The sequence below is a fragment of the Cynoglossus semilaevis genome, chromosome 3, assembly GCF_000523025.1.
Source record: "Cynoglossus semilaevis isolate Cse_v1.0 chromosome 3, Cse_v1.0, whole genome shotgun sequence".
Classification (NCBI taxonomy): domain Eukaryota; kingdom Metazoa; phylum Chordata; class Actinopteri; order Pleuronectiformes; family Cynoglossidae; genus Cynoglossus; species Cynoglossus semilaevis.
The window spans coordinates 6,927,989-6,947,267 of NC_024309.1; the positions used below are offsets into that span (position 1 = coordinate 6,927,989).

The window sequence follows — 19,279 nt, forward strand, 5'->3', positions numbered from 1 at the left end:
AAAACAAAAAGTGTGATTAGGAGGAAGATAAAAAAGGACGACAGAGTAAAAACGACTCATCGTCAATGGGTGTTTTAATTTTTGTGCTGAACAGGAGGCACTTTAATTTCAGGCGAGTTGCTCTTTGGATAATAAAATACAAGGCCTTTTACATTCCCAGCAGCTGCATTATGTTGCACAACATTAGGCACAAATTAGCTGTAAAATCAGTAACACTGACGTTGGCTCAGCTGTCCCGTTTGTTAGGAACACACCGTAAGATAACATAGCGTACTGATAAACTGCCCTTCCTTATAAACTGAGATTTACTCTTGACTACTTTAAGACCACAAGAGCAGGTCATTTAGACGACCCTGTGTCCAGGAAATGACCCATGAATACCACAATTAGAAAAATAGAAACGGAAATAGAAATAAAAACATGCGTTGTCTTTGTTTGGCTGTTAGCGATAAGGTTGGACAGACAATTAAATTACTGTACCCTTTTAACACCGCAAAGTATGGTTAAAAAAAATAATGTAACTTAATTCAGCTAAATTAGCTACATTTAGACCTTGAGCCGATTTATGATTTTCACAAAGTTCTACAGACTTTCTATCAGTTAAAAAATCGAGTTTGCTTGTTTTACAAGCAAACTGTACTAAATATCAGGTCGACATACGTTATAAAAAAGAAACACTGTGAGATGTAATTTGAGATTGAATTGATAGATTCCTAAGTAATATAAAATATAACAGACGTACTGACTAAAGCCCATATACGGATACCTGAATAACAAAAAGCACTTTTATAGTCATGTTATTAGTACTGAGTGCGAAGTACATAATATTGGAACATTGTGAATGGGAGTTCACTGGCCTTAGCTGTGAGTCTCTAAAAACATGGATCTCATATGACTATAACGAAAATCTTTACTGTCTAAAACAGGGGTCCTAAACTTCTGGCCCACGCTTTGAATCCACAACTACTTGTCAATATGTATTTAATATTGTTCTTATATTTGTTCCAAACCCTCATGGTCAAAACCAGGGATCTCATACGCCAGGTCCCGGGGTCCACTTCTGACCTGTAAACCCCTACACATTTGGCCCCATAAACAATAATTGAATTTTTGCTCTTGAGGTATGTTTTTTTTCTCGATAATTTAACTTTGAATTTGCTAATTTAAAAATAAAATTTTCACTCGGTGTTTACACGGAAATATCATACTAAAATATTTGTTGTTTTTTATATTAATATTAAACACCGACATAATGTGATGTTTGCAGCTGTGGCCCTCAGCTCATTTGCATTTAAGACCCGTGGTCTAAACATATCTTAACACATGCTACAGCCTTTTATATTTTAAAAAAATATTCATATACACTACTCTATTTTCAAAAAGCTGTTTTTTTCCCCTGCTATTAAGACATGAAGGAATGATTTTAATCCCTGGATGAAGCACCATGAATTGAACAAAACTGCATCATGTTTAAAAAAAAAAAACAATCTGGCCCACAGGCTGGAGTGTTTTTTTTTTTTCTAGTGATGAAATCTGAAAGGGAGCCTTGGTCAATGAACTGCAAGAAGCTAGGATCAGATTTGTGTGTGCAGGAAGTGAGAGTGGTCTGTGTTTGTTCTCCCTCCCTGTACGCTCACACCGTCCCGGCAGGATTGGCTGCAGGTTGGGAGATGGGGGGTTTCAGCTTCATCACAGTAAAGAACTCCACCAGCTGAGACGGGACTTCTGCCAACACACTCTTAGCAAGCGCTTCTTTGGGAGCCTAGAGGGCAGAAAAGATCAAAAGTGAAAAACTGTGCAACACCTACATAGTCTATACTTACTATAATTTTCTATTTCATTAGGTTAATGAGCACTGATGAGAATGGAAAAGTCATTCTGAAAACATGTTTCCTTTTTGGTTTACAAATCCAAATCCTCTCAACTGTAATGAAAAAAATGAGCTAAATTTTCAATATTTTGTTTAATTAATACAAATGTGGCCAAATATGTTAAAGCCCTTTGGGAATATATAATTAGATATGCGAGAAAACATGTTTTGTTTGGAGAATACGGACGTAGCGATGCACCGTGAATCGTTTTAAAATCGATACAAATGCGTGACAATTTGTATCTGATAAGAAAGACTCTGAAAGTCTCAAAAAGTCAGTCAGTCATACCATGAAACTACCCACTACCTGGATAGTACAGTAGGTGGCCGTATGCGCCTAATACCGTTAATTGTGACCTGCTATTAAACCAGAATGTGGCATTCAGGTGTTCAAACTGAATGTAGGAAAAACTTCTTCCACAGAGAACAGTCTTACAAATAATGTATCGTTATATTATTATAAAAAATTGTGATAAAATTGTGTAAAATCGTACTGCATCGTAAGTACATCGTACGTCATACAGACAATATTTGCGTAGGTCACGTTGTGAAAGTTGTTCTGTCTAAACAGAGGGACCTTTTCCTTTAACAGAAAGAAGAACTTGAGTGCAGAAATGAGCAAGGCAGCGGTTGTAAAAGTGGAAAAAAAAAACAAAAAAAAAAAACCAAGGATGCAGTGACTGGGTCTTGTGTCATGCTCAGTGAGTGAAGCGTGTGAACGTGTTTTCCTGTGTGGCAAGGAAAAAAAGCAAAAGCGGCAGACGGAAGTCGTGACTCAAATATCTGCGGTACCCTATGAAGGAGCGGGGTCGCGCGGAGGCTTCAGTTTGAGTAAACTGAAGAAGGAGGACAGTTGCTGGGGTAACTCGGCCAATACGCTCTGAGCAAGAGCCTGGCTGGGTGCCTGAAACGAGACGAATACACAGGGCACACAAGTAAACTAAGTGGTGTGGAAGTACAGGACACGAGGGGTTGACCAGTGTTTTACATGAGTCACTTTTAGAGCTAAAAAATATCTTAATATAAAACAACTTTACAATAATCAACTTTTCATTAGAATGTAAAAAAAAAATGGACTCAGGTCATCTGACTAGTCTGGATTTCTGGGTTCTAACAGCAGGGGAAGGCTCAATCTGATACTCAGGATTGGTATCAGTACGATAGTGCTCAAAATTACAGACTCAAACATGGAGGAAAAAAACCCATCTATAACCTGTCTGATTCGATACTTACGCCCAAATGCTCAACTTAATGCTGCGTAACATGCCATAAACAGGGATTCTATCGCCTCAGGATTGGCATCCTACGGCACAATGGAGGAGAAAAGATGGTACGGGATTGATGTCGGCATCGGCAGATACTCCAAAATTCAGTTTTGGAGATTTTTCTGGAATCTTTATATTTGGGGATGCTACCGTTGGTCTGTCGTAAATACAGGGAGCTCAATTCATGCTGTAATCTTAAGCGTTAAAGCTTAATGTTTGAAAATTAGAAAACAGCCGAAATGGAAATGTCATAGTGAGATGCTGAGAGACAAAGTGCACGGGAAAACAACAGCTGGAAGCACAACCACACAGCATTCCAGTTTGTGTTTCTTGGCCAGAATAAAAATGTCACCTACGTTTTTGAACTGCCTAAATGGAACAAACTGGACTATGTCTCTCATGGCAGTTTCTCCGGACAGAGAGCGCAGACGGCCATCGTCGCCGTCCAGGAACTCCATGGCGGTGAAGTCGGCTCCCCCGACTCCTATAATGATGATGGACATTGGCAGGCGAGAGGCGTTGACGATGGCGTTGCGGGTCTCGTCCATGTCGGTGATCACCCCGTCAGTGATGATCAGCAGAACAAAGTATTGCTTCATGAGGATGAGGAAAAAACAACACAGGCAGAGGAGTTAGACAGTTAAGCTGATGCAGAACTTTAAAGGTTTAAAGCCGTGGTTCCCAACCTTTTTTAGGCCCGTGACCCGACACATGATCGCAGCTGTCAATCAAGATGCGCCAGCTCAGATATATATTTTATATATATATAACTTGACTGTTTTATTTGAACGCGAAAAAATATTTTTAACAGCATTTTGTTTATCAATAATTTGAGATTTCAGACTGGTTCAGGGAGAAGCTGAAAGTGGACGACACAGAACTGCGAGATGAGAGAGGAGTCGTATCTCAGGATTTGATCACTGTGATCACTGCTTTCTATCAGATTATTATGACGCCACGCCGCTCCCTGGTGTCCATTATATCACACTAACACCATTAGGAAAGTAGGCTAATGGCTGTGTTCTGCTACTTGCGGCTAATCCAAATGATGGAATTATTGATATGGAAAATGGCAAGAAAAATACGCTAAAATGTAAAACTCAAAATGTGGAAGTTGAATATTGCTGATTATTTTTGTCAATGTGGTTAAAACACTGTTTTTAGTGACAAAAACTGGGCCTTGGACCTGAAGTTGAATGTTGCTTATGATTTTTGTCAATGTGGTTAAAACACTGTTTTCTCTCAGTCTAGAAACAACATTGATAATTGCGGCAAAGGATCAGAAGTCGGTCACTCACTGATGCTGTAGTCTGCTGGAGGGCTTGGTTAGCAAAGGAGGCTACATGGTTAATGATTGGGGAGAAGTTGGTGGGACCGTAGAGTTTGACCTGAGGCAGACACACCCTGTAGGCCTCCACGATGCCTTCAACACCTACACACACACACACAGAGTGAGATTCAGACCGGCGTCGAAACCAAGGACAATGAAAAACGTGTTTTCGTAGCTAACGTTCAGGAGGAGGAGTTAGAAATGTAACACGCACCTGCACAAAATGGATTTGCGGGGTTGAAGTTGAGCGGAAACTCATGGTTCACCTGCAATAAAACACCAGTGAAATTCCGTCACGTGACTTATAAGAACAGTCCAGTTACCAAATGACGCCAGATACTTCACCTGCCAGTTAGGAGGAATCTGGGCTCCAAAGCCGAAGGCGGGAAACATCTTGTCACTACAGAGACAAAAAAAACAAACAAAAAACAACATCTGAGTGATAGCTTGACTCATTATAATAAGCTAAAGATCACTTTTTCAGAAATATAATTAATATATCTAAAATCTGAAAGAAATACTACTTAATGTTAAGGTGCACAAAATCAAAAAAGTGTTTTGAGGACAATCTCAACAAAATATATCGATATCAGCTGCTCTTTCACAGTGAACTTTTTTAAAAAAAATATTTTTCAGCAACAAAACTTTGACTTATCTTAAACTACTTTACTATAACACCAAAATTCATGTCAAGACTTCTTTTTCTGCTGAGATAATACATAAGTTACAGCCATAAAAATACTACAAAAAAGTCTTTGAGATTCAATATGGGCAAAAAGTTACTATTTTGAGAATAAGTTTAAACACTATTTTCCACCAATAGAATTTTGGGAGATTTTTTTTTATTTATTTTTTGGATCAAGTCACGACCTGCTTCTTCGCCTCATTTAAGTACTAGAATTGTATTCCCTATAATTTTCCATCCATCCATCCATTTTCATCCGCTTATCTGTTACCGGGTCGCGGGGGCAGCGGTTGCCACCCAAATCACATTGCACCGTACCTAAACCTTCCTGCGGGTGGTGAGTCCACTGGAAGGTACCAACCGCCCTAACCGGGATTCGAACTTGCCCAGGAGGTGAACCCTGGAGTTCCACACCAATGACAGAGACATTGCCTCTGGGCCAAAGCGCCACTCCCTATAATTTTGCATCTGTGTAAGTACTTAGTAGAATTATTAGTGTCAGTCCAACCACAGACACGTACCTGTCATAGTCCTGAATGACGTTTCCCACAGACCAGATAGCTGTCAGGTACTCGTTCACACCCTGCGGGCTAATGTAATGCAGCGACTGAGGAGACCTGGGATCTCCGTTGGAGCCTGTGAAGTCGATGGCCACCTGACAGCGAAACGCACGCGCTATTAATCACTGGGGAAACACAGCGCCTCACAGTGACGGAAAAACACTGACATAACGCAGCTCACAGTGAAGTTTATCTGGCAGCCTCCCATGATATAATCCAGGAATGTGTACTCTTTCACCACCTGCAACAGATCAGACAGATGTTGCGTGAAAAAAAAGACTGTTATGTAACACTACGCCATATGTGATTAAAGAGACGGTCAGCAGTCCCATTACCTGGCACAGCTTCACGCTGACCACCCCAGAGTTTTTGTAGCCTTTCTTCTTCTGCTTCTTTTTGCTGTTAATGCACTCAAACTCCGCCTGGAGGAGGAAACGACGACACAGGTGTTTCTGCTTAGAATATCTTAAAACAGCTGCAACTCAAAATAGTGCTTAATGAAACAGAGGACGTCAAGGGAAGTAAAAGGAGGTGCTTCTATAATCGGCGACATACGGCGAAGGACGGTGTTTGTGCGCTTGTTGTGTCATACCGGAGAGGAGTGCGATGCTTCCTGGAGGCGCTTCATGGTTGTTTCGAAGGTCCCGATGAGATCGTGGGAACCGTCGTTGTCGTAGTCGTAACACTCAACCTGGAAACAGGAAAAATCCGTCGCTGGTTTCGTGCGTAAGGACAAAATGTGTTTTCTTAAATCTCCAAGAACAGAGAGTGTTTTTTGTTTTGTTTTTTTAAATCTTCCGTTAAACCATAAACATAAAAAAATTAGAATACGTGACTGAAATAAATAAAATAAACATAAAAACCATTAGAATACGTGACTGAAATAAATAAATGAAGACCTTGTGTGTAAGTTGTGTCAATGTACCCTGGTGGTTAATACACATGGTGTGAAATGAGACACACAGAAAACAAAAACCATGCAGAAGCAGAGACGTCTACAGTACGTCTGTGAAACACCGACGTTGGATGTGACACAGACAGAAGAGGACACGAGAATCCAACGTCGTCCAGGAAAGGATCTACGTAGATGACAGGAACTCGCAAAATGGACACCCTGCAGAGTTGATGTCCACTTCATTCACACTCTGCACCCTTTAAGTGATGGCCAGATGGCAAAAGACAAAACACTGTTGCACTCTTGGTAACTCACTTGTCCTGTACGGTTGGAAACGGCCTCCTTCCTGACATGTTTGCTTCAGCAGAGGTGGAGAAGTACATGATCAAACTAGTACTGACTAGACATTACGGTCTTAAAGCCAGGGACTGATGAAAAGACTTGGACTAGCTGTGTTAGGTAATAACACTGAACTCAGATCAGTTGCAGGCGTGCACGTGTGTGTGTGGTACTGTAAGTCCAGCTGTTCTAGGACGTCATGCGGTTTACCTTTATGGGTTTGTCCATGTCTCCTCCACACAGAGACTGCAGTGGGATTCGAAATGGTCTCCATGTTGGATTGAGGTTGTTCTTCACCACCTGGGGACAACGCAGGTCAAAAATTGTTGACATAGAGGTTAGGGATTTTTTTAGACATTTTTTTTTCTCCGTGTTCTTACGCAGGAGACATTGTGACTTGGCGAGGGTCTTAAACCTCAGCGTTAATCTGGTCATTCATTTGGTCAGGAAAATAGGGCCCGCGCTTGATACCGATCTACTGACGTAATGCTACATCATGAGTTAGCATCGAGCACGATTTGATGGACCAAAAATACAAAGTAGCGACAGAACATGGCAAACAGCCAGGTGTACAGCAGTATTTCAAACTTGCAGTGTTGCATTCTTTGAAAAGAATGTCAAAAAGATAATGACGTAAAAGCAGTGTGAGGGCAACACCTAAAAAGAGACAAACCCATGTGGTAATTTGTGAATGTTGTTTTAAAAAGATAATAAAAATGTCTCTCCCAGATGTTGAAATGTACTTTTTTAACTCAACAATGGTACACTTATTTTTAAGTGACTTCACTACCAGTGTGCAGTGTGTTTACCTCGGTCCTATGAGCCAGCTGCCATGATGTTGCCGTCTGCTTGTAGAACTCTAAATAAGGGTCTGACTTTCCAAACAAATCCTGTCATGAAAAAGACAAAAACAAAAACAACAATGTCCCAGGAGGAATTTTAGCATTTAAAAAAAAGAAGAAGAAGAAAAAAAAGAGAAAGAAATCACACTTACCTTGTTATCTAGTTTTCTAGCTTGCACTTCGAAGTTCACCACCCTGTTGTCCTTTATTTCTTCAGCATTGATCTGCAACAAGTAAAAAATGAATATACAAATTATACAAACACCAGGAAAAACAATGGAAACCTGTTCCACTCACTGTGATCGTCCCTTTCCCTGCAGGAGACTTGTTCTTCAAAACAAGTGGGCGGATCAGTTTCTTACTGGACACAACCTAAAGAATGAATTGTAGAGAAGGAAGCATAAATTAATATGTAAGATAAAAAAAGAGAAAATTCTGGACTTTGAGAATGGAAACTTCTGCAAAAAACAACTTTTTGGCAGGTATTAACAAAATAGTTATATAAAAAAGGCTAAAAAAATTAGTATTATTTAAGTAATTTTCAAGTTCTTATCGTTTCCTTCTTTTGTCTGTATTTCTATTGCAATCCTCTATTTACCTTTAAAGTCAAGACACTCACAACCCACTTCCTGCAGGCGTAAGGAACAGGCAGGATGAACATCTGAGGTCAAATTTCACCCGCAGAGCTAACGTGTTCATCAGAGAGTTACGTGACTGACACGGCCACAAAGTGACATCTCATCTTACACCGCTGCATGTTCTACCACCATTTACTGTAAACGAGGACTGACAAACATCTGTGAGTGTATTTATTACCAGTGAGTGTTTTACCTGGCCCAATGTGCACTCCAGCTCCCCCAGGAAGTCATCGTCGCTCAGGTCGACGGTCTTGTTGTCGATGTCGTAGACCCCAAATTTGAGTTTCTGCACTATTTCAAAGTAGTAGTCGATGACAAACTTCTTGGCAAACTTTGGCGACAGGCAGTTTTGAACTTTTTCTGTTCGTGCCAGCTGTTGAAAAAGGTTTGGGCCGCTTAGCGAGAGTCGGGTTTACGAGCATTTTGCAAAAAAATATTTAAAAAGTGTTAACACACAGTAGCACACATTGGGAAATGGATGTGATGTAATGGATGCTTTAGTCACAAGGACTTTTCCATATAGTGGTAAATGAGTAACACTGTGTACAGTGACACACCCCGGAAAATGAACAGAATATCTTTTTCTCAAAGGTAGGAGGGAGAGAGAGAGTTCAATAAAGCTTTAAATAAAATTATTCTAAAATTAATCTATTCTAAATTCTATATATTCTTGCTATAAAATTCTTGCTAAAAGCAATATATATATATAATAAAATATATTTTTTAATAATAGTTATTGAGTTAGTTCATAGTTTTTGACATAAACCAAACATGTTTCATCATTTACTACCCAATCATTATTTTTAAATAACTAATAATCATCTATAAAATAGATAGAAGGACAGTAAAATAAATGTTACAATGTGCAAATGGAGGATTTTGTTATGGCAACAACTGTTGTATCAAAAGTGGGGTGACATTAAAAAAAAAAAAACTTGAATTATGAATGTACTTAAACTTCAAGACTTAAAGACATATGGGATGTGATGTGGATTCTTTCAACACCCCACTGACCTCATACCACTGGGAGTCTGTGCTGGACATCAACAGCACACAGAGAGGGTCTGACTTGGAGCCAATGTCTTTGTCCAGGAGGTTCTCACAAGAGACGGTCAACTCCACCTTGGTGACACACTGGGCTGCCATGTCGGTCTGTCAACAAGCTGCAGAAACAGGTTCACAGGCAGACATTGACTACTGGTGCGGAATTGGGGAGAAAAGGTTGATAAAAGGTGGACATACAGTACTGAGTGTCGAGACAAGATAATCCCCACTCTGCATGTGTGGGGGTTTTCTAAACCGGAAAGCCAATTATTGACCTCCTGTTTATGAGTCAGCGGAGATAAATTAGATAAATGGTCACATACTTATCTAATATAAGCTAAAAATAAATAGCTAATCTGTTTAGCTCTTAGAAGGTAATTGAAAATAACAGGCTGACTTGACATTTCACAAGTCCTTCATTTCTCGCTAAAAAAATACAAATACCACTCGAATATACCACTCTTGACAGCCGGGCGCTACTAAACACATAACTATAGCCGTTAGCATGGATATTTAGTGTCGACTGCTTAACAACAATGCCTTATTTTCACTTTCACACACACAGAGCTCTGGCGAAACAGTTACTGAGTGTCATGGAAAATACGACATAACACCAACACTGCGGTCCAATGGGTGTGGAGCTACTATTAACTTTAGGGAGCGCTAGCAGGCTCTGAGAGAAATAGCTAAAAGCTTTAGCACGTCAAACTACAATAACAATCTATAGATATTAGGAAGATTCAAACTTACTTTGAAAGTCAACAAAAATAAGCAGAAGACGACAATGGTGTCAATCTGAAGGTGTCGTGTAGCCTAAAAAGACATCTGTGTGCTCCGCGTCAGAGTCCGCCCACTACGACGACACACAGCAGCAGCAACAGTAGAAAGGTCTCCGGTCCCTTCACCGATTAATGACGTCACCAACTATCAGTGTGGCGTAAACTGAAACGCCCTGCTGCGAAGTAAAAGTAAAACCACATTAAGAATGTGTTTCAAATGTATGTCCATCCCTAAAACCCACCATAAAATGGTGAAATAAAAAAAAAAAAGAAGTTTCTTCAACTAGTTAAACCGACGAACCGACTAAACTACAAAATCCAGAAAAATGCACAGCAGTTACCAATGATAAAGTAGGAAAATGCACTTTTTATTGTTATGGCATTAAGAATATACCTGAACATAAGAACGTTTTACAAAGTGACATTAAACAGAAATGTGCCAAAGTGACAGAGAGCAATTTAAAATGTAATATTCTACTAAAAATGCATCATATTTACAAAAAGAAATACTGTTAAGATCATTGACAGACAACACGTATGTTAGGAAAATTAGCACATATTCAACGTACTTGTTTAAGGACGTCCTAGACAGAATATTGAGGGTACTTTTAACAGTAGGTGTTGACTTAAGAAAAGCTTTCCACCTATTTAAGATGGACAGAGTGCACCTTTAGTGTTAATGAGTGTAAACAGGGTTTACAGTTCATCAACTCAACATTGAAGTACTAGTTAAACCAAACGTGAGTAAAGCCAGGGTGAAGGTCTTACAAAGGAGCAGCAGAAGCAACATTTGTTGCTTGAGATATATAAAATGAAGCTGTACGTTCATCTGTCATATGTACTGTAAGCTTCCCTGAAGTTTAGTAAAGCCAGAACTCTGACCAAGGCCACTGATCTCAACTGACTCGACTGATGATTCATTCGGGGTGAAAACCACTGGTCAAGTGTTTTCTGGGTAAAAATGCCAGTTGGCTTTCAGCTGCCTCTGTTTATCTAGAGACTAACTTCAATAGACCGTCGGTCTACTTGCATATTACATACTGGATTTGTAATCCAAGTGACCAAGTAAAAGACACTTAAAAAAAAAGGAATATAAAATAATATATCTGGCACTTTAGTTACACTTTAACATCACATTAAATGTTGCACATGATATAATAAAAATTAAAAGTTTAAGTTTTTCTTTGTACTACAGCTGTCTACTATGGCTTATATGTTAGAGACTTATTTATATAAGTATAACATTACACAGAATAACAGGATCAGTTCATCCATAACATGCAAATATGATGGGTTAGAAATGAAAGAGGACTTGCACACACACATCTCAGGTATACGGATGACGTTCTTCATAGATTAACCTATACTGTGTGTGTGTTTTGATGAGACAATTAGCCAGTCTTCAGGATGAATCACAGTGAAGGTGCTGACGCTGCGATGTCAGGAGGAGGCGCGTCGCTGTTACTCTTCGGCGGCTTCAAACTGCTGGTATTGAAGAAACCCGTTACCTGACCTGGGATTTCTGCCAAGACACTTTGAGCAAGCATTTCCTGAGGCGCCTGTAGAAATACAGCAAAAAAAGAAAGTGTAGCAAGTGACATATTTGTAAAAGCAGACTTTAACAAAAACGAAAAAGTGGTGTTTTGTTCTACAGCTTTTTCTACCACAATAGTGAAGGTATATAACTGTACAGTATGTCTGCAAAAACAAAAGGTTTTTGCTGGAAGGAAGAGATGCTCTAATGTTCTATCCATTTTCAAATGTAAGTGGATTATGTGCTCTAGGTTTTCAAATTTGATTATTGTACTTGTGCATCTCTCTCTCATTTGAAAGACATTTCAGTAACAATCTTCCTGCACTCTGTTAGTAAATGAAAAAAGATGGGATTGTGTTAGGTTTGATTCCGACTTTCCAAACTTTAACATGCAAAAATTTCAATGCACGGTCTGAGCAGCAGTGTTTTCACTTTGCATTTCAATGAATTTTTCCAATTTCGGGATGACCTGTCATGACTTTGCATTTAACAGAATCATTTTTACACCCAATATTAGCAGCTCTTTGGGTTCTGATTACATGCAGAGTCAAATAAAGACTAGAGGATGGCAACTCAAGACGGCGTATTTGAGGGCTCCAGAGATATTTGTGCTGATTGAGTCTTTATCCATGGCTCCTAAATTGGAGCTTGTGCGTTATTATGGTGTTGACAGTCATATGTCTTTGACTTTTTCAGTTCTTAGCAAACACCGTGACTGGCTGTTCAACTCCCTTCCAGGAATTATTTTTAATGGTGGGCAAACCTGATGTTTCAGCTGTGATTTTTACATGGGGTAATTTCTTTTTTTTTTATGAATATGAAACACTGCCTGCACTGTGAACATAATGCAGACTTTTGTGTGAAAAAGAACAACAACAAAATCACCCAAAACTCATACACTGTTATTCGAACGCTCTTTAGGTGTGTCTGGAGCCCTGTCATATGCCTTTAAAATGAAAACAAAACAAACAAAATACAGCATATGCGATAGAGTCGGCTGAGTATAACTAAATCAGCTGTGAACAAACAAAATACAGCATATGCGATGTCGGCTGAGTATAACTAAATCAGCTGTGGGTGTGATTAAGGGAGGGTGGGGGACGTGGGGAAAGAGAGGTGATCAGGGTAGTTCCTACATTTCTAGGAAGGACTGGGTTCGCTGGGGGGCTTCAGGTCAAATAAATTGAAGAAGGAGGCCACTTGGTCAGGCAACTCTGCCAGCACACTCTGGGCAAGGGCTGCAGTGCCTGCCTGAAATACAATTTTAGGACATTATTTAAAGGCATAGCAGGCTTTTTTCTTTTTTTTTTTTAAGTGTTACTGTTATGTGGAACTCACACAGAGCCAGCGCTTACTTTGCTGACAGTGTGTGTAGTTTATTAAAACACACTTAAAAAGAACCTTAACTTATGCGGTGTCAAAGAGGTTCAGGCGGCGCATGCTAACCATATGTTAATTCATTCGCTTACATTTTGGAACTGTCTGAAAGGCACAAACTGCACGATGTCCCTCATGGCGGCTTCCCCTGTAGCGGAACGTAAAATTCCGTCATCTCCATCCAGAAATTCCATGGCACTGAAGTCAGCCCCTCCCACACCCACTATGATGATAGACATGGGCAGGCGAGAAGCGTTGACGATGGCTCTGCGCGTCTCATCCATGTCTGTGATCACGCCATCAGTGATGATCAGCAAGACAAAGTATTGCTGGGAAACGAGATATTTCCATTAACGGAGATTGTGATCGGTCACTATTCTAGTCACTCACTGCTACTCACATTTGCGGTTTGCTGCTGCAGCGCCTGTATTCCAAAGTGTGCTACGTGGTTGATGACCGGAGAAAAGTTCGTGGGGCCGTAGAGCTTAACCTGAGGGAGACACTGCTGGTAGGCCTGTACTACACCTTCTATACCTTCAATGAGAAAAAGAACCAAGTGAAACAACAACAATAGAGTAAACAGCAACAAATCCACAAATCAATTATGTTGGCCTTGTCACACGTGCTTTCAAATGTCAAGATGTTAATGGAAGGATAAATAATATAGGATCACAGGCTCCTTTTTTTAATAATAAAAATTAATTAGAAGGAAAAGAAAATTATTTGGTTTCTATTTTTTTTTACACAAAAAATATTTAGTCCGTTCTTACCTGAACAAAATGGATTTGATGGATCAAAGTTGATGGGAAACTCATGGCTGACCTGAGGCAAGACAAGTACGTATATGTAGCGTTAAACCCTTTTTATAATAATTTGTTCAGTTATCTTGTGTTACAAGGTGAAATAATAAGTTACCAAAAATGAATTAACAAAATGAATTAGTCACCTGCCACGAAGGAGGAACCTTAGCTCCAAAACCAAGAACAGGAAACATCTTGTCACTGTGCAAAAAAAATGTAATGTTATAGTTCATACAGTAGGCCCGTGGGCCGAACCTGGCCCATAGTTTCAATTTGAAAACATGCTTTGTTGCTGGTGGATTATTGGTGAGTCCCTTAAAAACAGTAGGCGTGTGTATTTACCTGTCGTAGTCTTGGATGACGTTGCCCACAGACCAGATGGCTGCCAAGTATTCATTAAAGCCGTTAGGGTTGATGTAGTGCAGGGACTGGGGGGTCTTGGGGTCTCCGTTAGAGCCGGTGAAGTCGATGGCAATCTGAATCACGACAGAAGAGTCAAATACCTCCTAAAACCAATGCTTCTTTAGGAGTATTGTCAAAGCCAGGACTTTCAAAAATAAAACACTCAGTACTCACTGTGAAGTTAATCTGGCAGCCACCCATTATGTAGTCCAAAAAGGTGTATTCTTTCACTACCTGTACATGTTTCGATTGAAAAAAAAACCAAAACGATTAAAACAAAAAAAACTTTTAAAACATGACGTCTATGCTTTTATAGGTAACCTAGCCTTGCACCTTGCACTGTTTTATGATGATCACACCAGAGTTTTTATAACTTCTTTTCTTCTGTTTCTTGTGACTGTTGATGCATTCGAACTCCGCCTGGGGAAAATAAACACAAGACATTTGAATGATTTTTAATGATTTAAAAAAAAGCAGATGTCATCTTTTGTTGTATCATAAACATCAAAAACCAATCTCACCGCAAATGTCTGTGAGGCCTGTTGTATTTGACACAGAGTGGCCTGAAAGGATCCAATGATCTCGTGCGATCCGCTGTTGTTGTAGTCGTAACAATCCACCTTGGACGCGGACACGATTAGGGCAAAAACAATACAGATGACTTTAAGTTCTTCTCTTTTTTTTTTCAACTTTTTTTATCAAACAAACTAGAGAATAAGAGACAGAAACATGCTATGGGTGGGAGGCAAGGCAAACACAAGCCTCCGTAGTGACAGACAGAAAACGTAGTGCTCCTGAATCAAGTAGACAAACAGTGATGCTACAATTGAGGGTAAAGAGGGAAGATACGAGGACGCTAATAGACCTGTAGGACAGAATACTTCTACAGTATTTCACCTACTGGTAGACAGACCTGCGTTTCAAATGTCAAACTAATTTTTTGACATTTTTGTTCGGTGGTTTTAAGTTGAGTGCCACCGCAAGCTGATTTTAAGCCAGCCTTTTTCACACACTCATTCATTGAGCAGGTGTCCACCAACAGGTGAAACTCCATTTAGATGTGGACAGTGCATTAAGACAGGACATACAGTAGGTGTGCTACGGAGCTGTGAGCAATCCTCTTCTCAAAGACACACTCATGTTTAGAGCACTCAGGAGTTAGCAGTGAACTCACTTTCAGTGTTGACTTGAGAGAATGTCTTCACAGTGTGCTTTAACGGGGGTTAGAGGACAAAACACACATGTAACTAAACTAAGCACTCTGTGTTACTGGAAGCAGGATTTGCTTAGAGAAGCCTTGGGGGATATTGTCAATGGACGTAGACAAGATCCCATTTTCATGCTTCGATGTTTTCATGGGACACATGGGCAGAATGCATGTCATTTACTGTATTCACATGATTGCATTTATAATTGACACATATTTACAGACATGCGCGTCCGTGTTTACCTTAATTGTTTTTTCCACATCGCCGCCACAGAGTGCCTGCATCGAGACGCGGAATTTCTTCCACGATGGATTCAAGTTGTTCTTCACCACCTGTTCAATGCCACACGTTAACAAGAGACTCAAACGAACCTAGTCCAATTACTACTTATATTGTTAAATGTAAGGATGTAAAACGACGCGGCACGTGTTTACCTCTGTTCTGTGGGCCAGCTGCCATCCTGACCCTGTTTGTTTGTAGAATTCCAGGAATGGGTCAGACTTCCCAAAAAAATCCTGGAAATGAATATAAAGTAATGTAAAAACGTATCGAAAATAATATCGATATTACAGCGTCCCTTCTTTTGTTTGTCGTAGACTGTTGATATTTTGGGATTTTTTTTTTTTACTTTTAGCAAACTTCCAGGTATTATATGATTTGTGTTTATCTATATCAATACAGATGACAAAAACCTCATAAATACCTTTTTGTCAAGTTTTCTGGCCGCAATTTCAAATTCCACAGCTCTGTTATCGGTTCTTTCCTCGGCACATATCTGGACAGAAAGTCACAGCATTGTGTAAAAATAAAAGTGTACATACATTAACTAAATTTGATTTATGAAGAAATCCATCTCACGGTGATAGTTCCTTTTCCCGCTGGGGTCTTGTCCCTCATAACAAGTGGTCTCGTCAGCTTTTGGGAGGACACGATCTGCACAGATGTAGTTATTTGTTTTATTTCTACTGCAGTAAATAACTGTGACCCAACCCAACTTCTACTTAATAAAAAATAGGAATAAACCTAAGGACTCAATCGTTGTATATTTTGTAAATTCACTCTTACTTGTCCCAAAGTACACTCCAGTTGTCCCAGGAAGTCTGCATCTTGCAGGCTGCAGTCGTCACTGTCGATGTCGTACACATCGAACTTCAGCTTCTGCACCATCTCAAAGTAATAGTCGATAATGAAGGTCTTGGAGAAGCTGGGGTTGAGGCTGTTCTTTATTATCTCTGTGCGCCCAAGCTAATGCACACAAATGCAACAGAGTCAGATGCAATAGAAATTATGAGAGTGAGTGCTCTGGCCTTTGACAATTGACAATCGCAGTTTTTACATGTGTGGACGAACAACACTTACCTCAGACCAGTAGGGCCCTGAGCTGTTCAATGAAACCACACAGATGGGGTCGGACTTTGAGAAAGTGTCCATGTCAAGCAGGTTGTTGCAAGAGATGCTCAGCGCCACCTTGGTCACACAGTCTGTGGCCTTAGCGCCTGGGTTTCCTACGGTGGCCATGGCAGCCTGGGTAACACTCACCAACCAACAAGCTGAGAGAAATACATCATTCGTTTTTCGGCAAACACTTTACACCACTAAGGTAAGCAATGTTTATTTACTTGTAAATTTCATTTTTTTTAACTATGTTTTGTGACATGCGGGATCATTTATTACATTAGTCATTTTATCAACACTTGTATTAGGATATTTTCCAGGGTTCTGCTGGTCAAATTTACCCCTTAAAAAGACCTGCCTTTGACATGCCTTTGATTTGACAAAAACAACAACTTGTCTTTGTAGTTACTTTGGGGAAATTGAATATAGAGGGAACAGAGGTAGTGTTATCACTACCACCACCTGGAGGTCATGCCCTGCCAACTGCCATGGGATGTAAGACAGAAAAAGTAGGTAAGAAAAAAAAAGTGACCTTATTTCACCTTCTGTTTTGAAAAAAAAAAGTAAAATAAAGATTTCTATCACCTTTATCAATGTGAACTCCTGTTCACATTAAATGTTACTGTTTATATTGAAGTGGGCACGACATTTTGAATAGCCAATAGTAATGCACTACTTTAAATAATTTCAGCACTAACACTTCAATTTCAATTTTAAACCAGTACAATGCGTGTACGTGTTTTATTTATTTAACCTGGCTATAAAAAGTATATATATCTTGTTTTTTACAATTATAATTTGCTATTTAACTTAACATTTTTTTTGGTAAACTGTATTTGTCTGATTAAAATGCTTTATAAATATAAATGAAAATAAGTCACATTGATGGTGTTCACGCAATCACACGACTCAGAGACTGAGGGTTTTTCTTTCCTCAACATTCCTCCTAGCCACCCAGCTGGAAGCTGACTTCAGTGCTGCTGTGTATCGGAATATTAATAACTACGATAGTAATATTAACTCACGTTACAGACACCGTTTTACAGTAAAGACACGTTCACTTCACGTAGCTACTATATTTAGCTGTTAAATGTGATTTAGGTGTTCACTTTACCAAATTACTGCTTCGCCGTTACAGCCAACAGTGTTGTCAGTAAGAAAAGTACAACGCAGAAATAAGTAACCCACCTAAGTGGCCAAATATTAGACAAAATACAATGTGTATGTTTTTAGTTTGTAAACGTAAACACAAAAATACGATTTAACGCTTCCTACCTCGTCAAGCAGCCCGCAGCTAGCTGTCGACTGTCACTTCAATAGTATCACAGGGAGGCAGTTGAGGTAGCGTAGTGAGGGTTGTGGCGGTGGGCGGTGCCCGGAGGAACTAAGGGCTGCAGGATCAACATTGGAGCTGACGGGAGTTAGTCTGTTAACATTTCTTAGAAGCGGCTTCACAAAATGTTCTTTTTTTGACAAATGTGAACGTTTTCGGCGGATAACATGAACGCATCGCTTTTAACTGACCCAAATTCCCGACCACTGATGTGTTTCAAGAAACAGTGGGGCTAATAAGAGGCAAAAACATTGCTCACGGACGTCCATAGGATAACTGCAGTTTTAACAACCGCACGTTTAGGGGGCCTAGATTCTATGCAGCGCCACCTGCCTAGGTGGATGACTAAACACTGCCAATACCAATGAGATTTCACACAAACTGAACAATGCCTATACCAATGAGATTTCACACAAACTGAAAATATGAAAATTGCATATGCATTCCATATATGAAAAAAATATTAAATTCTGAACAAACGTATAATATAACGTTAATTTAAAATTATAAATTGTAGAATTTTTTGTAACATTTTTTATTTATTGACAGATGGAACTTGACATTGAGTTTAACTCAGGTCTCATGCAGACTTATATGCATTCTAGTTGCACATACTATCCATAGGAATCAATTTGTAAAACAACCTATTATAGTCATTGTCTTATAGTCAACGCTTTAACTTACGTTATCTCTGCAAAATATACATACTAGTCTTCTCAATGGCGTAGACCTACATTAGAAAGATAAAATAATAAATCTAATATCCAGGTTTTTGCACTTCTTAATATTATACTCTCATTCAGCAGCAATTTCAGGCTCATATTCTCCCAGTTTCTCCAACAGGGACTCTGAGTAGCCAGGCGAATAATACAGGACTATCTCCTCGGGGAAGCAGCAGTTGATTATGTTGATGTACTCCTGAAGAAGAGAGTCAGGATCAGCCTTGATCTCTTGCAACTTGGCCAGAGCCCCGCTGGTCACAA

General features: G+C 39.6%; 3 protein-coding genes and 1 pseudogene across 7 annotated transcripts in view; all 4 read right to left on the reverse strand.

Moving 5' to 3' along the window:
• The window catches only part of mkxa (mohawk homeobox a), a 1,121,182-nt gene that overhangs the window by 24,118 nt on the left and 1,077,785 nt on the right, over positions 1-19,279 (reverse strand). The window lies entirely within an intron of this gene.
• Positions 57-10,376, reverse strand: LOC103377051 (copine-3). 2 transcript variants are annotated; one of them, XM_008307681.3, is made up of 17 exons: positions 10,219-10,376; positions 9,439-9,587; positions 8,618-8,797; positions 8,084-8,158; positions 7,939-8,010; positions 7,754-7,834; positions 7,155-7,244; positions 6,303-6,401; positions 6,046-6,132; positions 5,892-5,951; positions 5,672-5,805; positions 4,811-4,865; positions 4,680-4,731; positions 4,434-4,567; positions 3,492-3,728; positions 2,663-2,774; positions 1,625-1,762 (listed from the first exon to the last, which is right to left on the reverse strand). In XM_008307681.3, the coding sequence occupies exons 2-16, from the start codon at positions 9,568-9,570 to the stop codon at positions 2,664-2,666; spliced, it is 1,599 nt and encodes a 532-aa protein (XP_008305903.1). In that variant the 5' UTR covers positions 9,571-9,587; positions 10,219-10,376; the 3' UTR covers positions 1,625-1,762; position 2,663. The 2 variants fall into 2 exon arrangements, with proteins under 2 accessions (XP_008305902.1, XP_008305903.1); XM_008307680.3 differs by lacking the exon at positions 2,663-2,774 and having other exon boundaries at positions 57-1,762.
• Positions 10,595-18,596, reverse strand: LOC103377053 (copine-3-like). 3 transcript variants are annotated; one of them, XM_008307683.3, is made up of 17 exons: positions 18,239-18,596; positions 16,928-17,118; positions 16,634-16,813; positions 16,427-16,501; positions 16,272-16,343; positions 16,003-16,083; positions 15,811-15,900; positions 14,882-14,980; positions 14,694-14,780; positions 14,535-14,594; positions 14,301-14,434; positions 14,105-14,159; positions 13,929-13,980; positions 13,559-13,692; positions 13,251-13,487; positions 12,918-13,032; positions 11,705-11,806 (listed from the first exon to the last, which is right to left on the reverse strand). In XM_008307683.3, exons 2-16 carry the CDS (start codon positions 17,084-17,086, stop codon positions 12,922-12,924), a joined length of 1,626 nt encoding a protein of 541 aa, XP_008305905.1. In that variant the 5' UTR covers positions 17,087-17,118; positions 18,239-18,596; the 3' UTR covers positions 11,705-11,806; positions 12,918-12,921. The 3 variants fall into 3 exon arrangements, with proteins under 3 accessions (XP_008305904.1, XP_016886935.1, XP_008305905.1); XM_008307682.3 differs by lacking the exon at positions 12,918-13,032 and having other exon boundaries at positions 10,595-11,806; XM_017031446.2 differs by lacking the exons at positions 12,918-13,032; positions 18,239-18,596 and having other exon boundaries at positions 10,595-11,806; positions 16,928-17,414.
• LOC103377052 (sperm-associated antigen 6 pseudogene) overlaps positions 18,836-19,279 on the reverse strand; it is a 2,272-nt pseudogene continuing 1,828 nt past the window's right edge.